The sequence below is a fragment of the Ornithorhynchus anatinus genome, chromosome X5 (assembly GCF_004115215.2).
Source record: "Ornithorhynchus anatinus isolate Pmale09 chromosome X5, mOrnAna1.pri.v4, whole genome shotgun sequence".
NCBI lineage: Eukaryota > Metazoa > Chordata > Mammalia > Monotremata > Ornithorhynchidae > Ornithorhynchus > Ornithorhynchus anatinus.
Window position 1 is genome coordinate 41,623,174 of NC_041753.1, and position 25,218 is coordinate 41,648,391.

General features: G+C 40.1%; 1 protein-coding gene across 6 annotated transcripts in view; it reads right to left on the reverse strand.

Moving 5' to 3' along the window:
- The window catches only part of LPAR1 (lysophosphatidic acid receptor 1), a 156,944-nt gene that overhangs the window by 25,251 nt on the left and 106,475 nt on the right, over positions 1-25,218 (reverse strand). The window contains exons 4-5 of one of the 6 annotated variants that reach the window (XM_029055667.2): positions 8,752-8,810; positions 5,502-5,948 (exon numbers count right to left, since the gene is read on the reverse strand). The exons of 4 other annotated variants lie outside the window; for them this stretch is intronic. In XM_029055667.2, coding sequence (XP_028911500.1) covers positions 5,811-5,948; positions 8,752-8,810 — 197 coding nt within the window. In that variant the 3' untranslated portion in view covers positions 5,502-5,810. Of the gene's footprint in view, positions 1-5,501; positions 5,949-8,751; positions 8,811-25,218 lie in introns of those variants that run through there. One more of the 6 variants, XM_039910804.1, reaches the window with a different exon arrangement.

Consider the following 25,218-nt stretch of genomic DNA (forward strand, 5'->3'; position numbering starts at 1 on the left):
TTTGCACATACACAGGAGCATCCCTTGGAATTGAAACTCAAGACACTTCCAGATCAATGGTGCCCCAGCTGCGAAATCACTTTCGGCTCCAAACTCCAAAAATGGGTTACGGGAGCACTGCAGGGGTCACCCCCCAAATGGGTCCAGTTTTATCTCAGCCTGGCCTAGTCCTAATGGGCTGATGATTCACAGACCCAGGCCAACCCTTTCAGGGTTCTACTTTTCAGTTCTGTAGTTCTGTGTTTTCCTGGAAAAATTAAACAACAATTGGTTGTGCCTTTTAACTCCTTGGAGGAAAAGAAGGCTAAAGTAACACTAAGTATTTCATGTAGACTGATATACAGAAAGCTAGTCCACTTCTTTGCAAAATGTCACAGGCTATGGTTGTTTTTTTTTAAACATTTCTCAGAGCAGGTGGTAAGCCATGTGCATTGATTTATAGTCACTGTGGAGTCTGTTCATGAATATTACCAATTCCCAGAAATAAAAATGACCAAAAAAAAAGCCTGTTTCATTCTCCAGGCCATTGTTGCTCCATTTAATATTCAGTAAACATATATACTATACTAGCCACTGTATAAGATGCCCAAGTATACCACTAATGAGTTTTCTTGACCAATTAAGTGCTTCTTTTTTGAAAGTGCTTCTCACAAGGGTGCATAAGCATAATCTAGCATGAGCATAAAACTAGGAGGAGGTTATTCAGCCCAGAAGGGTACATTTCCACAAGGGTGGATCTCTTGGAAACTTCTGATTCATTCTCTGATCTGCTATCACTAAGATTTTTTTGGGGGGGGGTGGTGGTATGGCTAACAGGAACCAGAAATTGATGCTATCTAATTTTTCTGCACACTCATCATAAAACAATACTGAGACCACATAAGAAACCTCTGACAGTATTTTCAGTTTCCTTAAGAGTTCAGAAACAGGAGCCAGAACTGCAGTCATGCAAGCTGTGGCCCAGAATTCAACCACCCCAAGTACTCCTTAATACCATCATATAACAGTGTGAGCACATTCAACACAAGGGGATTATGGCCAATACTTTATGGTAGAGGGGCTCTACCACAGACTTGACTGAGCCCTCCAAGCAGTTCAGCTCCAAGACTCCAACTTATTCCCTGTTAGTGGATCATTTCCTTCTAAAAGGATAGAAACATGTTTAGTATTCCATTTTTGAAAGCTAGTGAGGATCAAGCTATTGGATGCCCAGAGGGAAAGGTGCTCTTTAAAGCCTCTAAATCATTAGAAAACAACTCTGAATTTCACATTTGTGTTTGTTTGGGGTTTTTTTGTAGCATAGAATGTATATTTTTTTCTTATGATATTGGTTGAGCATTTACTGTGTGTCAAGCACTTTTCTAAGCACTGGGGTAGATACAAGTTAATCAGGTTGGACAGTCTTTGCCCCACATTGGGCTCACAGTCTAAGCAGGAGGGAGAAGAGATACTGAATCCCCATTTTACATGTGAGGAAGCTGTGGCACTGAGAAGTTGTTACTTGCCCAGGGTCACACAGCAGGTAAGTGGCAGAGCTGGGATTGGAACCCAGGTCTTCTGACTCCTACTCCCATACTACTCTTTCCACTAGACCATGCTGCTTCCCTTTAAAAACACTTCCTAGACTGTAAGCTTGTTGTAGGCAGGGAATGTGTATGCTTATTGTTGTGCTCTCCCAAGTGCTTAGTACAGTGCTCTGCACACAGTAAGTGCTCAATACAACTGAATGAATGAGCTTCCTCAATGCTTAAAATTTAGTCTACACAGATCTTACCAAGTCAGAAAAAATATGGTGAATATGGATTTACCTATTTTTGAGATATACATAATTTTCTACTGTATCTTTTTCAAAGAATGTTTGAAACCAATGTGCAGATTTTGCAAATCATATGCATGAATAGATCAAAATTGATAACCCAGAAATAAACACAAATGTACTTTGGGGAATGGGATAATAACTAGAAATAATAAGTTGATTTGAATTTCTAACATTTCACTCAATGCAAATGTATTGACAGTTCTCCCCTTTAAAGACACCTGATGCTCCAAGTCTGTTGATTAGCAAGGTTTTCTGAGGAGTGAAAGCATATTCTAGCACCTCATAACAATAATAATTGTTGTATTTAAGCACCATTTGCCAGCACTGTACTGTTGGGGTAGATACAATATAAGCAGATCAGACATAGTACCTGTTCTGCATGGGACTCACAATCAATCAATCAATGGTATTTATTGAGTGCTTACTGTGGTCAGAGCACTATATTAAGCAATTGGGAGAAATACAGTTCAATAGAGTTGGTAGACACAATCCCTACCCACAAGGAACTTACAATCTGGTGGGGGAGACTGGCATTAAAATAAATTACAGATAGGCAAAATGGCAGAATATAAGGATATGTTCGTAAGTGCTATGGGGCTAAGGGTGGGGTGGGTTTCAAGTGCATAGGAGATACAGATCCAAGTGGGTGACGCAGAAGGTATGGTGAGTAGTGGAGATGAGGGCCTTAGTCAGTTAAGGCCCCTTGGAGGAGAAGTTATTTTAGGAGAGTTTCAAAGGTGGGGAAAGCGGAAGTTTGTCAGATATGAAGGGTGAGGGAGTGCAATACAGGACAAATTGAGGTACGGTGAATAGCTTGGTGTTAGAGGAGTGACATGCGCGGACCAAGTTGTCGTAGGAGAAACATGACATAAGATGGGAGGGGAAGAACTGATTGAATGTCTCAAAGCTAATGGTAAAGAGTTTTTGTTGGATGTGGAAATGGATGGGCAACCATTGGAATTTGAAGAGTGGGGAGATATTGACTGAAATTATTTTAAAAAGATGATCCAGGCAACAGACTATTCTAGAAGACATACAAATGATTCTAAACCATTTTGCCATATCATCCAGGTGAAATAGGCTGACACTACACCTGAGGAAGACTGAGGTAATATATCAGACGGTACCAGGAAAACCTTGCACATAACCAAAAATCTTCAGCAACACAGAGCTAAATGCCACTGCAGAATTCTGTTACTTAACACACTTACCAACAATGCCACAATAAACAGGGAAACAGAAGTGAGTCAAGAAAGTCAATGCAGTGACCGTCTCCACACTCCTGCGTGCCCCAGTCCCTGTCCTCGCTGGGGCTGCAGGAGGGGGAGAGAAGTGGAGAAGGAGAGTGAAGAGGAGACATTGACAGGGTGCTTGTTCGCCGAGGGCATCAGGCCCAGGAAAACTGACCTTTGTGCTCCTTGGTTAGGGTGGCCTTGGCAGCCCTCCATTTTCAGGGCTTAAAATGTATTTGCTCTGGGTCACAGCCATTCCCTTGTAATGAGAGGCAGTGGGGTATAATGCCAGATGACCAGGACTCTCACTCCAGCCCTGACACGGATCTGCCAGGTGTCCATGGGCAAGAGTTAACTCCCTGGGCCTCAGTATCCTCACCTTTTGTCTGGCCCAGTATTAGCACTTCCACGTGGAACCGTCAAAGGAAAACCTGTTTTCTCAGCCCTGAAACTCATAAAGATGGATAGAACAAATAGCACATATATTCCTATGCTGTAAGGGTTACTAGCTGTCAAAAATGGAAACATTACCACAGCAATGGTCAACACTGTTCATTGAGTAATCCACAAGGAGGATCACAATGTCCTAGGCACTTGGATAGTACAGAATGAAGAAGTGGCATATTCCCTGCCCACAAGGAGCTTAACCTGCTAATGGGGGACACAAACTAGGATTTACAACTAGAGAGGCCCAAATAAGTCATTGCATTCACATGATTGCAGAAGATGGGTATAATTAAGCTCGGAAGTGCTAGAGTTGGCTGGAGGGATGATATAGCTCAGGGTGCTGAGAAATTAAATGAGGCTGCAGAAATTGAGACTTGTTTTTCTGAGTGTGGTAGTGGCATTTCAACTTTAATTATATCCAATGTAATCAAAGTTCCCTGAAGCAGGACAACTCTATCTGAACACCTGCCCCTTCATTCAGTTTGAACTCCTCTTTCTATATAGGTCTTTTTCAATTACTTTTTCAAATTCACTTCCCTTAAAATGGATGCAAGACTTTTTAAACCTCAAATCTTTAGCTATTGGTGGACAGACCATAACGTCTTATTTACCTATATTGGCATCTTGTGATAATGTATTAGATTGTTGTTGGATCGAACAATAACAGCTTATATCCCTATGGACAGGGAACGTGTCTGCTAATTCTGTTGTATTGTACTCTGCCATGCACTAAATACAGTGCTCTGCACATAGTAAATGCTCACTAAATGATTGAATGACTGGTTTTAACCTGAGGTGGGCCTGTGAATTCATTCTCTCTCTCTCTAAGAAATAACTAAGAAAATGAAATTTCATGTGGAGAAGAGGGAGAGGAAAATTAACACACACACAAGGGAAAAAAATCCAAAATTTAGGGCTCCCACTGTACAAATTATGTTGACTGCTGTAACACAGATAAGGCAAAACTAAGCCATTTGTCTAAGACTTTGCATAGCCATCAAGTAGCAGAAATATAAATGCTATGAAGGATTCAAATTGTGCACATTCACATCTGCTTTTCTACTCAATTCAAATATGAATTCTGGACAGGTTTACCATTGCCAAGCATATATTGGTAAAGTTCCTTTCAAACAGGCTATTAGCTGTTTGTGGGCAAGAATCGTGTTCATCAACTCTCTTGTAATGTACTTTCCCAAGCACAAAGTACAGTAATCTGCACACAATAAGTGCTCAATAAATGCCATTCATTGATTGACTTTTAGCCTATGTTACACAACACTAATTTGGGAGAATTCTGGTGAAATAAATACAGCCAATATTAATCTCTTTCAAAGTATTAAAAGAATAGGTTTTTTGAGGTATATTCTCATGGAGAAAAAGTATATTGGGGGAAAAAAACTGACCCCAGTGGTTGCAAATGACTATGTGGAGTGAAGTCTTTGCTGAATTTAGTTAAAACCTTGTTCAGCTTGGAAACAAAGACAACACCCAAGAATTTCCTGGATTAAGATGAACCACATGTCCTGAAAGAAGGTTGAGTTACTTTAGAGACAAAGGATAGAAAGTGGAATTTCCATGACACCATCATTTTCACTGAACCACTAAGTTCAGAATATGTCAACAGTCCTCATAGTAAAAAAACCTTTTCATTTTCTAGACTTAAAATAATGCTTTTGGTTATGGGTAGTCTTAGCTAAACTGAATTTTCAGATTAACAATAGAAATCTAAGAATACCCTGAGAAGATTTGTTAAAATAAGAGTTGACTATGCAAATGTACACAAATCTACATATAAGTGTATTCAAGAATTGACACATATACTCGACCTTGAATTTCTAAACATATTTGCTGGAAGTAAGAATATCCATTGATATCCAAGTCAAACAGGTCTCCATCAGAATAATATTCACTATATTACATTTTGGGTAAGCAGCATTCTGATCTAGCTGGAAAACAATGCAGAACAAAGGGGTAATGCTTTCAAGACTGCAATCATCTCACCATTGAATTTATTCTCCTCAGACCAAAGAAATTTGGGAATTTGGTGCTCCCTTTGATGTGAGAACCAAGTTTCACAATTGCTCAGTTCCCTACACATGCTGAAAAGGACAGTTCTACAAATTGGGACAGGATAAAAAAATTTGGGCCTTCCAATCAGTAAATGAGGCCAGATACAAATATTTCTTCTGCTTTGAAGTCAATACCAAATAAAAAAGTCACATTTTCAAACACTTTTTCTGAAGACAAATGCTTCTAAATATTGGAATGTTGGCTATCCTAAATCAAACTGCACTGAACTCAATTCACCTAGCTTATCTGTCTCCCTTACTACAAAAACACTTTTGAAGCCCACAGGTTGCTGGAGCCACATGTCGCTTTGCAGTCTTCTTAGCATTGCACAGCAAGCCCTCACCATTTGATGAGCCAGCTGTATAAACTAGCTTGGTGTTCTGCAAAGGAGGAAAACAAATGTTGAGTAATGTTACTTTGGCGGATGAGTTTTACTGTTCACATAAAGCCTTACAAGACTGTGCCATCAAGTGTCTGCCTTTAATTAAAAAAATGGCTAATGAAAACTGTCTTTTAATAAAGTGCAAAAATTAGCATTTGTAAGGTCATCATCCAAATTTCTACTTGCTTACTCACCTAGGGCAAAGAAGTGTATTTTGAAATGTGAATGCTTCACGGGTACAAATAAAAATCATGCTCTTTTCCATTTTCATGTGCTTGATTTTGAAGCAATTCTAATATTTGCAATGAGGATAATAAATAGGGTTTCAACTCCCTCTTCTTAAGTATATAATATACTGACTTTTCACCCACAGGGACTTTTTATGCGGAGATAGCAAAGCAAAATGATCTACTACTGCTTCAAATTCAAACATAGGAAAAGCCGGATAACAAAAGTGACATTTCCTACTTTCACCTCATGCAGCCCATAACAGTTTAACATATTTTATGTTTTTTAAAGTTTTTCTCAGTTTCCTCTTGGGTCCCCGGTTCTGCCTGTTGCTAGAGGCAGAAATTCTAATGTCGGTAAATCAGTGAGAAATCTGCTCAGGTGCTTGGCTCTCTTTCCTCCAGGCCCTAAGTCACTTCTTTGGAATCACTTACTTTGGAAGGCATTATAACTCTTCCAGACTAGGGGAGTAGTCATATTTTACAGTGCTCACAGTGGAACAAGGGTAAGGATTGCTTGAGGGGAGTTGGGGGTGGTGGTGGGGGAAATATGGGGTCAGTGGTCGAAGATTAGGGGAAAGAAAGGGAGACAAAACAGAGACATAGAAAGGGAGATAAAGGCAACAGAGGCACACATATACACACACAGAGTGTTCCATAACACAAGTACACACATAACCAAAAAGTTTAGAAACAGCTGAGTTCAGAAGTGCTGTCACTGACAGTGCTGCTGCTAGGGGCTGCTCTCTAAGAGTTTTGTGTGCTGGGGGAATGCACTCCAAGCCAGAACTCTTATGCGGGGGAAAGACGCCAGAGGATGTCTGGGAAGAGAACACTCAAACTTTTGAGACAGTCTTACTTAAATTGGGATTTCTAGTCACTCTATACCATAGAATCATTTAGTTCACCTTTTCACTAGTGGCACAGAAGAGTTCATATTCCTCCCAAGGAATAATTTAGGCTTAAGAGAGATTTGGCTCATTTTGTAGTTCTGATTATTTTGTCCATTATAGAGTGGCAATAGTTTCTACTATCAGTTATCTTATTTACTTGAATAATTGCCCATTTTTGGCATAATTAACTGCAAAACAAAAGCTAATATAGGGGAAATTAAGTGTAGCAATAAAGGGAATAAGAAGAAAAAAGAAAAAAAAAAGGAGGAAAGGAGGGGAAAAGGAAGAGAAGATAAGAGGCCATTGAGACTGCTTCTATTGCCTGCTCTCAAGTGCTGCATACAATGAATTAGGTACCTCTTCCAAGCTTTTTTTTTTTTAAAGAAGACACTCCCTTGAATTTGCAGTATAGGCATATGTTTCAAAGAAGCAATTCCCCCTCGGCCATAATCTGTCTCTATGATTTGTGCTTCTTCCCAACCATCTCTTCTTCCTACCTTGCCATACACAGCTATCACTGCTAACAAAAATAACCTTTTATTTCCCCCTTAAAAATCCATGGGCAGCAGGGGAAATTATGCAAAAACAATTATTTGAGTAAATATGGTAATTTACATTAGAAAGTAGCATGGCAACCAACAGCTTTCATTTAAGCCCCTACACCCTCAGAAACCACCCACAGTACTATGATGCCACCTGTGAGCCATTTATAACACCGTAAACAGGCCTAGGACAAGCTGCGCCAAATAGGTGCAGTTGAAGAGCCAATTGGTTATGCTCTCCCTGCAGGGGTCCTGGACCTTCAAAGATGCTTCTCCTGATTCTGCTCTTGCTTTCACTCCCAATGGATACAGTCTCAACTGTGACCATGTGATAACCTCACCCAGATTATGTTGGAGAGATAGCAGACAATGTTTAGATGAATGATACTTGATGATATGAGACTCAAGGAAGAATTACCAGCAAACACTTAGTGTCTGGTCTCCCAGATATACATTTGCAAGGCAGGCAACTGTCATAACCTCCCTTATTTTTTCTCTCCCTTACACAAAAGTAATTAAAAGTTTGCAACAAAAAGGAACTGAAAAATTCTAGAGGTGGCCAAAGCCTCTCTAGTCACCACCCAACAATAGTTACAGTTACATTTCTGGTGATATTTATGACTGTCATGACTATTCATGACTGGATACCACAGGAGCTACCCTGTTCTTTGTGGCTTCTGATTACGTATATCCTCAGACTAAAAAAAAAAAAATACAAAAAAAGGTAAACTTTCGGGGAACTGAATTACTTCTAAGTACCCTAAAGGTAAAGCAAGGAATTTTCAAATCAGACATGTTCTTTTCTTCTGTTTAAGAATAATAATGATGAGGATAACGATGAGGATAATAATAATAATACTGGCATTTGTCAACTGCTTACTATGTGCCAAGCACACTCAGATCTGACACAGTTCTGGTTCCACATGGGGCTCGGTGTACGGGAGAGGGCGAACATGTATTGAATCCCCATTTTACAGGTAAAGAAACTTAACATAGAAAAGTTATGTGACTTACCCAAGGTCACACAGCAGACGAGTAGCAGTTAGGGGATTAGAACCAAGGTTCCCTGATTCCCAGCCATCTGCTCTTTCCACAAGGCCATGCTATAATTCTACCAACTAATAATTAAGTCCCATTACCTGAGGATCTCCAAGTAGCATCAAATATGAAACTCCAACTAGTATGTGTATTATCACGCCTGTTTTAAAGGTGAGAAAATGAATGCAACAACAAATTAAAAAAAACACAACAAAAAACACCAATGAATCTAGATTCCTAGTCCCAAACCTTGTAGTCCATATCACGGTGTCTCTCAAGTCATCTTACCTTTTGGGACTTTTGTTTATCCCAAATAAAGGATGAGGCTAATACTCCCCACAGTTCCCAAAGAATGAGGATGAAAGAGAGTCTGTTGATAAAGCACACAGATCCTTTGAAAGCTATTAAAAGCTGACTTGCCACTAAAGTGTTAGAGGTGGCCTAAGAGGGGGAATTATTCAAGTACAAACTTGATTAAAACATTTGTCTACCATTCCCCAATGATTTTTAAATTCTAAGTGCATTCTGTTTTCAGCTAGTAAGGGAAGATTGATTTTTCCCAACTCCATTTATTCATACCACTATATCAACTCTTCTGTACCATTAGTGTCAATCTTAAAGCAAAAGACTATTGGCAAAAATAAAGAAGTAGATTCACTCATTTATCCTCAGTGACTGCATATCACTAAGATGGTAATTGCTGTTGTCTTGTAAGGTGGTGTAAATATCACTTCCAATACAAAATATGGCATACATCCCATAATGCTATTGTAAAAAATATAGATCACTAAATGAACTACTGAACTTCAAATAAGTGCAAAGTAAGAGACTCATTCTCCTCCTCTGAAAACACAAGGGAATCATTTCATACCAAACTCCTCCCAATGTTGTGTTAGAACAGATCCACAAAGTATTTAAAACTGTCATATTCTATATTCCTAATGGAAGGAAGCTATAAAACATATCTTTTACAGCAAATAAAAAGGCACTAGCTGTTTTCTGTTTAAGACTTTCCGGTAAATTAAAGCCAAATTCCCTGAGCAAACATTCAGGTTTCCACATCATACACTTTCCATTGGCTAAAAATAAAAAACATTTAAAAAATCATTCATTTGGAGATATTTCCACAGGTAACTGAGTTGGCATCCTTGGGGAAGAGGTCTATAATGGTAAAACTTTTTGGCATTTTCAAATGAGAAATCAGTTTTCCTATCATTTTAGAATTTGCACTGAAATCTCTCTGACAAGCCAAGACTTGCAAAAGGAAGAGAAAAATTGAGGCAATAGAGAAAATAATTCAGTTAGTACACCACAATTTATTTGCCAAAATAGCTGGATAGTTGGAGCAAAAGTGAGGGGTTTTTGCTTGAGATGTTGCTTTGATTCTCTATTTGGCTAGTGGAGACAGAGTTCTATCTATTAGCACTGTTTTTTGTTTGTTTTTTCTTTTCCCCTCAAACACCTTCTGCCTTAAAGGTAATATCAGGATAAACTTACTGTTGTACTCTCCCAAACACCTAGTACAGTGCTCTGCACACAGTAAACTCTCAATAAACACCACTGATTGATTGTTCAGGGTAACGAAAAAGACAATGTATTGTATCTTGGCTAAACCCATCTCCTAAAATGCCTTTATTCACCAAACTACCCATACTATTTGCTATCACTGTCATAAAGTAAACAATTTCAAAACATCTGGGATTATTTTGTGCATGCAGAAGGTTATACAAAATAAAGCCTCATGGCAAGGTGTCATGTCACCATCTAACTCCACTGGAGAGACTTAGCCCCTTGAGAAGTTCTAAAGAGAAAGGTTATAGAAAAGAGTAGTTTATTATTTACCTCTGTACAATGGTATACTTCTATTTTAATTTTCAATGACTCTATCATGGCATTTCATTATACTGTGAGAGGGGAAATTGATCAAATATTTGGTCACCAGTTAAAAAACCACATTTTTGGTTGGGGTTTTATACACTAAAACACAAATTCCTAAAAAGATCTCAAATGGATATATTTTTAACCAGATGTTTGAAGTTACTAAAGCACTAGAATTACTAAATCATTATACAGTCAAAATAGATGAAAGAAAAGAGTTTGTGACCATCAGTCTAAGATTTTGGGGAGAAAAGGTCCATGATGCTCCCTGATATATTTGGAAAGTTAATATAACACTATCCACTTAACACGGTAAGCAAGTGAGACCTTTGTTCTCAAAGCATGCATGTGCTTAAAGCAGCATCTGTAACTTCGATATGGCAACTCGGGTAGGAGACTCATGCTGATGCACTTCTTAACAAAAATATTCTACTAGGTTGCCAAAAGCTTCTCTGCTCTTTATATTTCTTTGGTAGTCACTGTTTCTTGTACAAACATTGAGTAGGCACTGTTTATGCAAACAAACCTGAAAGGGGACCTGTGCTTGCCCCAACTCAACTCCTTAGCCAAGGCACCATGCACGTTTCACCATGGAGGTTACTAGAAAATGCAGAAATATCGAGGCCTTTCGAGTGTTAATCCTTTAGTTTTAACTGACAGAAAATATACTCATTTCAAAAGCCAGGTTGAATCCCTCAATTATTGTGAAGAAATAGCAGAAAGTCATATGTCAGATTGTTGGTTTTTTGTTTAGGTGGGAGGTTGTTCAAAAAATAACAGTTCTGAAGAAGTTGAAAACTTGAAAAAAATGGATATTTGCATCATAAGGAAAAAAAAAACTTTCAATGCCTATAGATTCTATTTTTATTCATGACTGTCAAATTAAGAGGACTTCTTATTGCTCTGTGGTGCTCATTATAGAGCACTTTGGATGAAAGAAAGCGTATTACTATAGAAGCTCTTATTGAAATTTCCGAAGTTAATAATGAAGATAATAATAATAATGATGGTAGTTGTTAAGCGCTTACTATGTGCCAGGCACTCTAAGCACTGGGGTGAATACAAGCAAATCGAAGTAGACAGTCCCTGTCCCAAGTGGGGCTCACAGTCTCAATCCCCATTTGACAGATGAGGTAACTGAGACCCAGGGACGTGAAGTGACTTGCCCAAGGTCACAGAGCAGACAAGTGGCAGAGCCGATATTAGAACCCACATACTTCTGTTTCCCAGACCCGTGATCTATCCACTACTCCATGCTGCTTCTAAGATCTGTCACATTACCTTAGAAAAGGTAAGTGATAATCATAAATTAGCTTTAGGTACAGACACTTAACAATCTCCCTTTTAGCTGGTAATAAAAAAATCTGATAGAACACTAAAAAGCTGCCACTATCCTGAATCTATTATATTTGGAAGATCACTGGAGAAGAGATTAGAACTCTAATCTTCAATTATCTTGTTTCACATCCACAAAACTCCTTGAAAGAAGAAGTTTTTCCAAAAGTATTAAAAATCTAGTGGCTTTTTACTTCTGTTATGCTTTTTTCTACCTGCTATCCCCACCCATACAAATACTGCATGGTCTCAGGTACTAGTCAATTACACAGTTAAATTTTACTGTGCTTGTTGCTTTTTCTTCCCAAATCTGAATTTCTGGAGAAGACGCACCTCAGAAGATGCCTGGGGTTTAAGGCCTTTCCATTCCTCCCATAATGTCTTGTCTCCTGATAAAATAAATCCTATGCAGTAAAAGAACTAATGTGTTAAAAATGAATAGCTATAGCTAGGCAGCCATGTGGGGGCTAAATTTTTCTCAAAAAGATTTTTCTTTGAAGAGTTTGGAAATATTTTTAAGATAAACACTGTTTTGAACCCCAATTATTCTCTTTCCTCCTGCATCTCTCAGTCTTTCATTTGTATGTGAAGTCCTAAATTATTTCCCAAAATGTTCTACACAAAGGAAGAAACAAGAAACACATAGGAGGAGAAGGGGGCTTCAACCTTAACACACCACTGAAATTAACATTCACACAATCCAGTGAAGCTATTTTCTTTCATTTGATTACTTCACAAATTGGCAGGGAAGTTCTATATTTCTGTCCATAGGTGATCATAGCTAATCTTGAAACTAACTCTTTTCTCGGATCTACCTCTACCCAATCTCTAAAAACTAATATGAGAGACTGATTATGGTTAAATGTGGAAAGGATAATTTATTTACTTTGTCCCTGCCCTATTCACAGATTCTTTAAGGTCTTTCTTTCCTGTTCATAGATATCAATCCAATCGATAAAGCACTTAAACTCTTTCCACCTAAGTATGACAATACATTCAGGATGGAATTAACTAGTGAAATCACCTATTGAGAAATAATAGTTCTTTCTGGGTTCACTCAGGCAAGCTCCTAACATGCTTCACTTAATACAATATACCAAAACGGGAGCCTCACAGGAACTTCTAAATTACTGTACTTAAATTTCTCTTTCTATAGTTGTGCCAACAGAGATCTGATCCACACTTACTTTCTTTTGCATTGCATGCAAATGTAAAGATAGCTTCTTGTAGTACTAATGTGTTTGCACTACAAAGGAACCATCTCTGTTTTTAAGTAGATCCAGCCCCATTTTCCCAAAGCTTTGCTCAAAGCAAGCAACTCCTCTCGGGATTGCTGCCTTCCCAGCTGGTCTGTCAGTCTGCAATGTTCTCCCAACAATCCATTACTCTATCATACTGTACCTCGCTATATTGTTAAAGCACTTATTCTATCCTGTTGGCTTGTGTGTGCTTCCCTTCAATTGACCATACAGCAGATGCTAGGAAATCCTGCTAGGATACATCTTCCACATGTCCCACCCAGTGAAGCTGGGTTGCTGTGATCTGTGATCATTGCCTCAATGCTGAGGAGCTAATTCCATTCCAGAACCATGATGCTGGTAACTCAATTCTGACATCTGATGTGGAATGTGGTTTCTAAGCAATGCTGGTGAAGCTGTTGAAGAAAGGAAGCAGTGTGGCTTAGTGGATAAAGCATGGGCCTGGGAGTCAGAGGACCTGGGTTCTAACCCTGGCTCTGCCATTTGCCTGCTGTGTGACCTTGGGTGAGTCACATAACTTCTCTGTGCCTCTTTCCTCACCTGCAAAGTGGGGATTGAATACCTGCTCTCCCTCTTAGACTGTGAGGCCCACGTGGGACAGGGACTGTATCTGGCCTAATTCACTTCCATCAACCCAAGTGCTTTAAACAGTGCTTGACACAGTAAAGGCTTAACAAATGCCATAAAAAAGACGTTTGATGTGGCTTCTATAGGAGGCTCATCATGCCTCCCAGGCATACAGAAGGTTGGGTATTTTCTACAGCTTTATAAATGTTTCGCTTGGAATGAAACTTGATGCTCCACTGTCATCAGACTCTGACAATCTCCCAAAATCCATGTTGATCTTTTGGATTCCGTTTTCTATCTTACTGTTTAACTGTGCATCTTTGGAGATGCCCAATTGGGAGCAGAATTTGAATGGCATTAAGTTTGGTGCTCTCAAAGAAAATCTTTGGTTGTATGTTGTGTGTAAGGTGGTACACAACTTCAATTTTCTTTAGGCCTGTCCATCCAAACTACTGTGCCAAATCTATGAAGCAATTTGTATTTTAATGATGACAATGTGTATCTTGTGTATACACCTCAATAGCACAGTTGTCAGCATACTGCAACAACTAGGTAATGAACTCAAAATGCTTTTGATGATGCTCCAGGTCTGCTGAGGTGAATTGAAAATTTACTGTGACTCCAGCTACCAGATCTCTTCTTTGTGTGAAAGAAACATGTCTACAAATCTGTTACAGTGCACTCTCCCAAGTGCTTAGTACAGTGCTCTGCACACAGTAAGTGCTCAGTAAATACAATTTATTGATTGATTGGTCCCTCATTACATCCTCAAAAATGGCACCTTAGAATAGCTTGAAAAGCAATGGACCCATTTGACAACCTTGCTTTACTCTCATGGAGATGGGGAAGGGGTCAGACAGGCCTTCTTCAACTCTGCCTTAACTGATAGTACTGCTTTGAGGAGAAAAACAAAAGTAGTATAATATGTCTCACATCTACCTACTCTACTGTGCTGTACTCTCCCAAAAACTTAGCGCACTACTCTGCACCAAAAAGCAGCATGACCGAGTGGTAAGAGCACAGGCCTGAGAGTCAGAGGAGCTGGATTCTAATCCCAGGTCTGCCAATTACTTGCTCTGTGACCTTGGGCAACTCAGTTAGCTTCTCCGTGCCTCTGTTTCCTCATCTGTAAAATGGGGATTAAACAACTGTTCCCCCTCTGACTCAGTGAGCCCCATGTGGGCCAGGGATTGTGTCCAACCTGAATAACTTGTACCTACCCCAGCGCTTAGAACAGTGCTTAACACATAGTAAGTCCTTAAATACCATTATATAAAAAAGCCTCAATAATGATCGATTCCTTGAATAAACTGATATGATCACTCTGCCAACTTGTCTGCCATGCGACCTTGGGCAAGTCACTTCTCTGCACCTCAGTTCCCTCATCTGTAAAATGGGGATTAAGACTGTGAACCCTATGTGGAACAGGGACTGTGTCCAACTTGATTACCTTGTATCTACCCCAGCCCTTAGTACAGTACCTGGCACATAGTAAGTGCTTAACAAATAGCACAAGGTCACTATTCCATTTCTCTGCCTCCAAGCTGAACTGTATCTACCCCATCCATAGCATTCTCCAGCATATTTTTGATCACAGTGATCTATCATTCGAATGACAAATACACTCAGTTCTGCTCTAACACATGAGTCCTTCCTCTGCATTTGGGCTGGGATGCATTGACCCATAATATGAGCCTCTTTGTGCTCACCACATTACCGAAAAGCACAAAGGCAAGCCGAGTGCATTCAAAATCCACTCCAAACAGGAAAAGGTGCATAAAGTCCCTTATTTTCTGCAATGACAATGTTGAGCTGCTTGAAAAAGCTAACTGCTTTAACACAAAAAATTTCCTCACTGGTTGACAGATCTGGACAAACTCAAAGAAAACCTTCAAAATCTATCTTGCAGCCTTTCCTCTTCTCCAAAGTAGGCTGGCCGACATGGTCGAATATAGAATCCAGTAGCAAGGTGCTGACTGGAGTGTTCTGTATCATCTCCCAACAGTTTGTTCTCTCCCACTTACCCACAACCCTCTGTTAGCTCTGAAAGGTGTTCCCTGTTTGCTATTTTGCTGGAAGCAAGGTCAGAAAGATAAGAGGAACAGGAGAGAATGGAGATGTCAACGAAGGAAGGGGAGCTGAAAAAGAAACAAAGAAAAAATAATAATAATAGCCACTGGCAGCTTTCCCTACTGCTAAACTTTCTTCCTGTACCCCTCTACTAAAAACAAGCATGTCTGACCCAATTGGTATGTATAATAAAAGTCACATTCTTTCCCTTTCCATATAGAGCACTAGCTGCCCCTTGCCTTGTCTAATTCCCAATCTCAAATATTCTTCATCAGAAAACAATACATATGTTCAGACTTTCATTTCCTTGGCAGCATTACTGCAGGTAATCTTTGGAATACTTTTGAGGAGACTTCCAGTCCCTGAGATCTTTCTGACAGTGATCAAGTCAATTCCTCCAGGGAAAAATTTCTGGAATATAGCGCTAAAACCACTTAGAAGGCCACACCCGTGTCTCGGGATGGAGTTGGTATTTGGCAATTTGTAGCTGCTCGTCTTTCCCATTAGATACTGGCTCCCGAGGGAACTGGCTTCTATTGCTTGTCCCCAAGCACAAGAACAATTATCCAATGGCTCCTACTCCATTCTGATCCTCCTTGACCTCTCTGCTGCCTTTGACACTGTCGACCATCCCCTCCTCCTCCATACCTTATCTCACCTTGGCTTCACGGACTCTGTCCTCTCCTGGTTCTCCTCTTACCTCTCTGGCTGATCATTCTCGGTCTCCTTCGCTGGAGCCTCCTCCCCCTCCCATCCTTTAACTGTTGGAGTTCCTCAAGGGTCAGTTCTTGGCCCTCTTCTGTTCTCCATTTACACTCACTCCCTTGGTGAACTCATCCGCTCTCACGGCTTTGACTACCATCTCTACGCAGATGACACGCAGATCTACATCTCCGCCCCTGTCCTCTCCCCCTCCCTTCAGGCTCGCATCTCCTCCTGCCTCCGGGACGTCTCCACCTGGATGTCGGCCCGCCACCTAAAACTCAACATGAGCAAGACTGAGCTCCTCATCTTCCCTCCCAAACCCGGTCCTCTCCCAGACTTCTCTATCACCGCTGATGGCACGACCATCCTTCCCGTCTCTCAGGCCCGCAATCTCGGTGTCATCCTTGACTCGTCTCTCTCATTCACCCCACACATCCTATCCGTTACCAAGACCTGCCGGTTTCACCTCTACAATATCGCCAAGATCCGCCCTTTCCTCTCCACCCAAACGGCTACCTTACTGTTACGGGCTATCGTTATATCCCGGCTAGACTACTGTGTCAGCCTTCTCTCTGACCTCCCTTCCTCCTCTCTCGCCCCGCTCCGGTCTATTCTTCACTCCGCTGCCCGGCTCATCTTCCTGCAGAAACGATCTGGGCATGTCACTCCCCTTCTTAAACAACTCCAGTGGTTGCCTATCAACCTCCGCTCCAAACAAAAACTCCTCACTCTAGGCTTCAAGGCTCTCCATCACCTTGCCCCTTCCTACCTCTCCTCCCTTCTCTCTTTCTACCGCCCACCCCGCACGCTCCGCTCCTCTGCCGCCCACCTCCTCACCGTCCCTCGGTCTCGCCTATCCCGCCGTCGACCCCTGGGTCACGTCCTCCCACGGTCCTGGAACGCCCTCCCTCCTCACCTCCGCCAAACTGATTCTCTTTCCCTCTTCAAAACCCTACTTAAAACTCACCTCCTCCAAGAGGCGTTCCCAGACTGAGCTCCTCTTCCCCCTCTACTCCCTCTGCCATCCCCCCTTTACCTCTCCGCAGCTAAAGCCTCATTTTCCCCTTTTCCCTCTGCTCCTCCACCTCTCCCTTCCCATCCCCACAGCACTGTACTCGTCCGCTCAACTGTATATATTTTCGTTACCCTATTTATTTTGTTAATGAATTGTACATCGCCTTGATTCTATTTAGTTGCCATTGTTTTTACGAGATGTTTTTCCCCTTGACTCTGTTTATTGCCATTGTTCTTGTCTGTCCATCTCCCCCGATTAGACTGTAAGCCCGTCAAACGGCAGGGACTGTCTCTATCTGTTGCCGACTTGTTCATCCCAAGCGCTTAGTACAGTGCTCTGCACATAGTAAGCGCTCAATAAATACTATTGAATGAATGAACAATTCTTAGCACACAGTGAGTGCTCAATTAATACCTGCTGATCATGATGATGATGATTGAGTTCTCTATTTTTAAAAACTACACCTCTAATATCTATTTACAGGTGTAAAGGTTCTATAATGATCATTTCAACACCTACTTTATATTATTGCGAAGTCACTCAATGGAATGACAACACAGTCTGTTGCATTCTCCTTAAATACCAGAATTTGCAAATTTAACATCATTTTGTTAGTAAACTCCAAGATTTAACCGCTAGAACATAAAAGTAATCAAAGACTAGCTAATATTTAAGTGAAAAACAACTTGTTTCTAATCTCTACGTATTTTTTTCTGTTTTTGCTGTTTCATGACCATGAACATTAAATTGTGGCTGTAAATCTACAAGGTTTTTTTGTTGTTTTGGGTTTTTTTTTAAATGAGTATTTGCTAGGCATTTAGTACTATGTGTCAGGCACTGTACTAAGCACTGGGGTAGGCACAAGTTAATCAGGTTGGACACAGGCCCTGTCACACATAGGACTCACACTCTCAATCCCCATTTTACAGATATAGTAACTGAGGGACAGAGAAGTTAAGTGACTTGCCCAAGGTCATACAACCGGTAAGTGGCAGAGCTGGGACTAGAACCCAGATCCTTCTGACCCCCAGGCCTGTACTCTATCTAATGGACCACACTGCTTCTCAGTTCAGTTTTAAGATATGGCTTCAGAAAGTGGATTAGTTTATGTTAAATGATCAATCATTTCCTCTCACAGGAGCACCGCGCAGCTAAACAGGGTAATTTTCATTTATTTAGTTTTTGATACTATTGATTTTTTAAATGGTATTTGTTAAGCACTTACTATGTGCCAGGCATTAATTAATATCTCTTTAAATCTTCAGTTTTCTATTTCTTTTATAAGAGATAATTATAATCTGTCAAACTGAAATTGAATTCTCACAAAAGAAAAATAAACCTGATTATTTTTAAGAATATCCAATAATTAATAAATCTGATGGATGTACAGCCACAGTTTTTCATGGTTAAGAGCAAACTTTAGGAAAATTATATTTAAATTGTTATTTTTATAGAGAGAGAGATAGCTATATTGTGCCTCTCACCTTCTAGGAGTGGGAGTCCCTCAAGGTTCAGTTCTGGATCCCCTTCTATTCTCCATCTACACCTATTCCCTTGGAGAACTCATTTGCTCCCAAGGTTTCAACTACCAACTCTATGCAGATAATTCCCCAATCTACCTCTCCAGCCCTGATCTCGCTCCTTCTCTGCAGTCTCACATTACCTTCTGCCTTCAGAAAATCTCTACTTGGATGTAAACATGTCCAGAACAGAAGTCTCTACCTTCCCACCCAAACCGTTTCCTCCTCGTGTCTTTTCCATCACTGAGGACACCACCACAATCCTCTCTGTCTCACAAGCCTGAAACCTTGGCATTATTCTCAACACAGCTTTCTCATTTGCCACCAAAGCCTGCTACTACTCCATCAGTCTTCTTGCTGATCTCCCTGCTGCCTGTTTCTCCCCACTCCAGTTCAAACATCACGCTGCTGCCTGGATTATTTTTCTTAAAAAACATTCAGTCCACATCTCCCCACTCCTCAAGAACTTCCAGTGGTTACCCGTCCATTTCCGTATCGAACAGAAACTCTTTACCATTAGCTAAGGAATACAATTTAATAGGGGAGACCAACACAGAATAAAGTACCCATAGAGGAAAAAGAGAATGGGAATATGGATAGGTTAATAAATGATTGCTTTCTTTTGTGGTTATTTGTTAAGCTCTTTCTATGGGTCAAGTGCTGTTCTAAGCATTTGGGTAGATACAAGTCAATCAGGACACACACAGTCCCTGCCCCATATGGAGCTCACAATCTAAGTAAGATGGAGAACATGTATAGAATCCCCATTTGCAGTTGAGGAAACTGAGGCACAGGGAGGTTAAGTGATTTGCTCAAGGTCACACACCAGACAAGTGGTAGAGCAGGGATTAGAACCCAGGTCTTCTGACTCCCAGAACCATGCTCTTTCCACTGTGCCATGCTGCTTCCCTAATAGAATATATGAAATGATTTGTATATAAATGCTATAATTGGCTGAGTGAGTATAGTACTTTCTCATGTGTGAATAACACATACCTATGTCAGCAAAATATGAAAATCAAAGAGACCAAACCAAATTGCCTACTCATCAATCCTACGTAACCCCACCAAGACTGTGTACTCAAATTGAGCCCTAATGTTCTTTAAAAGCACCAATTTTAAATAATAATAATAATAATTATTATGGTATTTGTTAAGAGCTTACTATGTGTAAAGAACTGTTCAAAGCACTGGGATACATTCAAGGTAATCAGGTTGTCCCATGTGGAACTCACAGTCTTAATCCCCATTTTACAGATGAGGTAACTGAGGCCCAGAGAAGTAAAGTGACTTGCCCAAGGTCACACAGCAGACAAGTGGTGGAGCCAGGATTAGAATTCATGTTCTCTGACTCCCAAGCCCATGCTCTTTCCACTAAGCCACACTGCTTCTCAATAACTGTGGTATTTGTTAAGCGCTTGCTGTGTGCCAGGCACTGTACTAAATGCTGGGGTGGATACAAAGTAAATCAGGTTGGATACAGTCCTTATTTCTCATGGGGCTCACAGTCTTAATTCCCATTTTACATATGGGATAAACACAGAGAAGTTAAATGACTTGCCCAAGGTCACATAGCAGAGAAGTGGCAGACACAGGATTAGAACCCAGGACCTTTTGGCTCCCAAGCCCGTGCTCTATCCAGTAGGACAGAAAGAGTGATGGAAGTGGCATAGATTTGGGGTAAGAAGAGTCTAGAAAGAAACCCAAGAAGGAAAGAGAAATGAGAGAACACTAAGAATATTTCTAAAGTCGAGCATTAGCTTTCTAAGTTGAACTACTGCATAGATAAGAGATCTGTGGTCTGGAAGTAGGAGTGGTATAGGAGAAAGAATATCTGTCATGGGACAGGACGACCTCATTGTAAAAGAATCTTGTTGGAAATAATTTAATTTGAAACAACCAGAATATAATTTTTGTAGAAAAGAATGATTAAATTGGGATGACAATTTACATTGATTTTGATTTATTAATTCCACATTGACACATATGTATCTTTGTATTCTTTGCCCCTCATATCCCTTTACTATTTTTCTTCCCTACTGTATCACCTCTGCAGTAGAATCTGTACCTTCTAAACACTTAGGTCCTTACCCCACCACCACACTTATACATCTGTATAACCCTACCTGTAATTTATTTTAATGTCTGTCTTCTTGAGGGTAGGAATCGTATCTCTTAACTCTATTGTACTCTTCCAAGTGCTTAATACAGTCCTCTACAAGCTGTGAACACTCAGTAAATACTAGTACTACCACACTGATTGATTGCAAAGCTCACCAAGTACCCAGATGACTGAGAATAAATCTATAAATTCACCAAACAAGGAAAGGTTCAACTCATAACAAACTTAATTGGCTAAAAGCCCCTTCCTTCTACTTTATTTGAAAACTGTAGGCAAATCACTTTTTCACATTGTGTTCAGTTTGGATAGTTGCACTTAAATTGATGCTTTAAACACATCCAACCTCTATTGATCCACAATATCTAAAATGACAGAGATTCAGAGGAGAAATGAGAGTGCAGTCGGCAAATCAGTCTATGATTATTTTAGTATCTTTAAAAAAGTTTCAATGTGTAGCACTTTCTTCATTTGACCAAAGAAAAATAGGCTGTACAATCCTTGTTCGTTAGGGAGATATAAAATTAAGATAAAATAAGGTATGGTTATCTGTCAGCCACAAAATACAATACTGAACCAAGCGTAGCTAATGTTCGAAAAATTACAGGAAATAGAAATACAAAGAAAAAACCCAAACCAAAATTATACTGACCCCAAGTGTATTTCCAGAAGGCTGCTAAATTGCCTACTAGACAAATATTTCCGCTATCCACTCGTACTTTTGTGTCAAAGTCTACAATGAATCTTTCCCTTTTAAGAAAAGTGGTACATTCCTGGATGCATCACCTTAAAGGTTATAAGAATGACTTCAGAGTTGATTCTCATGGCTTTAATGAACCCAGCCAAGGAGAAAAATGACTAGGTTTCCTCTAGATTCATCGCCTGGAAAAAGCTAAAGTCATGTCTTTAAAAGGGAGAATGAATAAGGTGCCCAGATAAGTGGTGATGTTGAGGCTATGATTTTTTCATTTATTTGAAATTCACTTTGGCAAACAAAATGAGTCAGGGTTAGAGTCATAGGAAAGAATTTCTCCTTTTCACAATAAAGGTTTTCTTCAGAAGGGCACTAGAATGAGTTGAATGGAGTTTAGAATGTGAACTGAAATGAGCCCCCTCTATTGTGAAACTTGACAGGTCCTAAATATGACTCCACAGGAAAATAGGAATATTTTTAAAAAATGGTTTCCAAATTTGTCTGCTAATAGCACGTGCAGTGGAAAACCCACATTTTGGGATTATGCTATTGCACAGGCAACTCCACATTTCCACCATCAGTTTTCTACCCCGGCAGTTATTCCGAAGTACTTCTTAGCTTGTTCAGTTTGCATCTGCTCAGTATAACAATAATAATAATAATATAAAAACAACAATAAATAATATTTTAAAGTGCTTACTATGTGCCAAACAGTGTTCTAAGCATTGGGATAGATGCAACATAATCAGAGGGAACATAATCCTTATCCTTTTTGGTGCTCACAGCCTAATGGATATACACAAAAGCATTTATAGTCCTGCCAAATTTAAGTGTGTCCTTTGGGAAATGTTTTAAGTGAAAGAGAAAGAAAAACAGGTTCAGAGAAGTGGAAAATGGAGATAAAAAGGAAGACAATGAAAAGGAAAAGAGCTGGACTTAAAAATCTCTTCAGGGTTAATACTTTGTGATAGTTAGATCAGGTTGTTTTTGGTGACCTCTTGTAATCTAAAGTGCTACCAACAGTAAAAGTTGACCCTATCTAAAAATGGCTTCATACATCTGGAGAAAAAGTCAACAAAGACATCAGTTCAGGCTTGATTTTATTGGTAGTAGTATGTAAATCTTAGTTTAAAGAGAGGTAAGGGAAATAATGGGCATCTCTCATCAGAAATCATCTTTCCAGTAGCCTTTGTCTTTAAGGAATTTAAGAAGCACACCACGATTTATGTGTCTATTTTGCTGGCAAAACAAGTGAGGCTAAACTTTCAAATCATAGGCATTGTCATTCATTGTTAAAATACAAAGAACGGCCCTCAGAAGCAAACATAAAAGTTTCCTTTTTTTTTTTTGGTAAAACAGCATGGCCTAGAGGAAACATCAAGAATTTAGGAATCAGGAGACCTGGGTTCGAATCCTAACTCCACCGCTAGCTGGTTATGTGACCTTAACTTCTCTGTACCTCAGACAATCAATCATATTTACTGAGTGCTTACTGTCTGTGGAACACTGCACTAAGTGGTTGGGAGAGTACAATATAACAGAGTTGGTAGACACATTCCCGAACCACAATGAACTGACAGTTGTGATGAGCAAGAGTGACTCCATCTTGTCACATAGAAGCCATTTCCTAAGAGACTATTATTTGACTCTGGGAGCAACAAGATTGAAGGAAGAATTGGAGAAGAAAGTGTATCATCTTTCTGAGAAGTTTGAGGAGAATCTGAATTGCTGAGGAGAAAACGTATTATCTTTCTGAAAAGTTTAGAGGAGGAAAGACCTGAAATGTTGAGGAGAAACTGAATTGTTTTGTAGTGGGGCTTGAGGAGTGGCTAAATTGCTCTGCTGGGCAGGAGATGGGGTTATGTCTGTGAAGGGTAAGCATGGGGGGTGGGGGAGAAGAGAAGGGGTCGCTGTCTCCCCGGCCTATCCGGTAACGAGCAAAAAGACAACAGGCAATCCTGAGCAGCCGCCCCCACAATGCCTCCCCAGAAACAACTGATAAAAGGAGAAAAGAACTTGTACCCGCCCTGCACAGCAAAACCAAATACAACAGTCTAGAGGGGAATTTCCTCAATTTCCTCATCTATATATGGGGACTAAATACCTCTTTTCTGTCCTTCCTGGACTGTGAGCCCACGTAGGCCAGGAACTGGATCTGATCTGATTTTATTGTATCTACTCCAGCACTAAAAACAGTGCTGGGCACAGAGTAAGCACTTAAATAGGTTTATTGTTATCATTTAATCCCATTATTGTAGAAGACCCACCACACATAAATAGGAAATTGAAAAGATACCAGTATTTCTAGAGTGTTATAAATGGCTTTCCCCAACAGGATTAAAAGGGAAAGTACAGTTGGCATCAATTCTTTTGGAACACTGCTAGCGCTGGCACCATTAGGTGCTCTGGTGATTAATTAGGTTCAAATTATCAATAGCTTAATGGGCTAGTGCTCAGGGTGAAGAAGCATTTGACTTAAGGGTCCTCTTTTTATGGCAAGGCCCTTCAGCATTCTATAGGGGTTCCACCTAAGGTAGAATCATGCTTGATCAAATTTGAATTTAATGAATTTGCCTAGAAAGAAATCCCACCCCATCCTACTAGCCCACCCTTTCCATTACTCCCGGTTACTATTACTATCCCATTCTCCCCCAACTAACCCCAACTCCCTATTTCCCTGCTTCTTACATACCCCTCCGCTGCTCAGGATCTTGCTGCTGCTGCCACCATGACATGCCACATGCACCTGGCAGACCTCACCCCTCGGAATAAAGTGAGGATGGGGAGGAGCAGGAGCATGATCAGCCAAGACAAGGGGAGAGCAGGAAGAAGAGGAAACAGGGTTGGGGAGGAGGGGGTTTAGGGGTAGAATGCTATGACTATTAGTAATGATGGTATTTATTAAGGACTTATTAGGTGCCTAGCTCTGGGCCACCTTCTGAGATAGATCAAAATAATCAGGTCAAATGCAGTACCTGTCCCTGTCATGTAAAACATTTACACAAAGGTTATGTCATTCTTCTGACAAATACTATATAAATACCACTTCTACACACTATTTTATTTACCCCTGCTCCAAAATGTAATTGAATTTGTTGTGGCTGTAGATAAAATTAGCCCTTTCTATGGTCAGCCTTTCAACTACCATTCAGTAAACAGATCATTTCTTTTGAAGCATAGTCTATTTTTAAAAGCATGCCTCTGAGAAAAAGAAAAGATTTTTTTTCCCCAAAAGGCAATTAGGGTGATACATATAGCACATGTCAAGCAATCTCAAATTTCAGAGAATGGTATTTGGTAAACCATTTATGAGATTCTTAGCCTTTATATCATTAAGGTTCTCTCATTTTAAATTGTCCACCCTCTTCAGACTAAACTTTGGATCAACTATAGACACATGTAATAC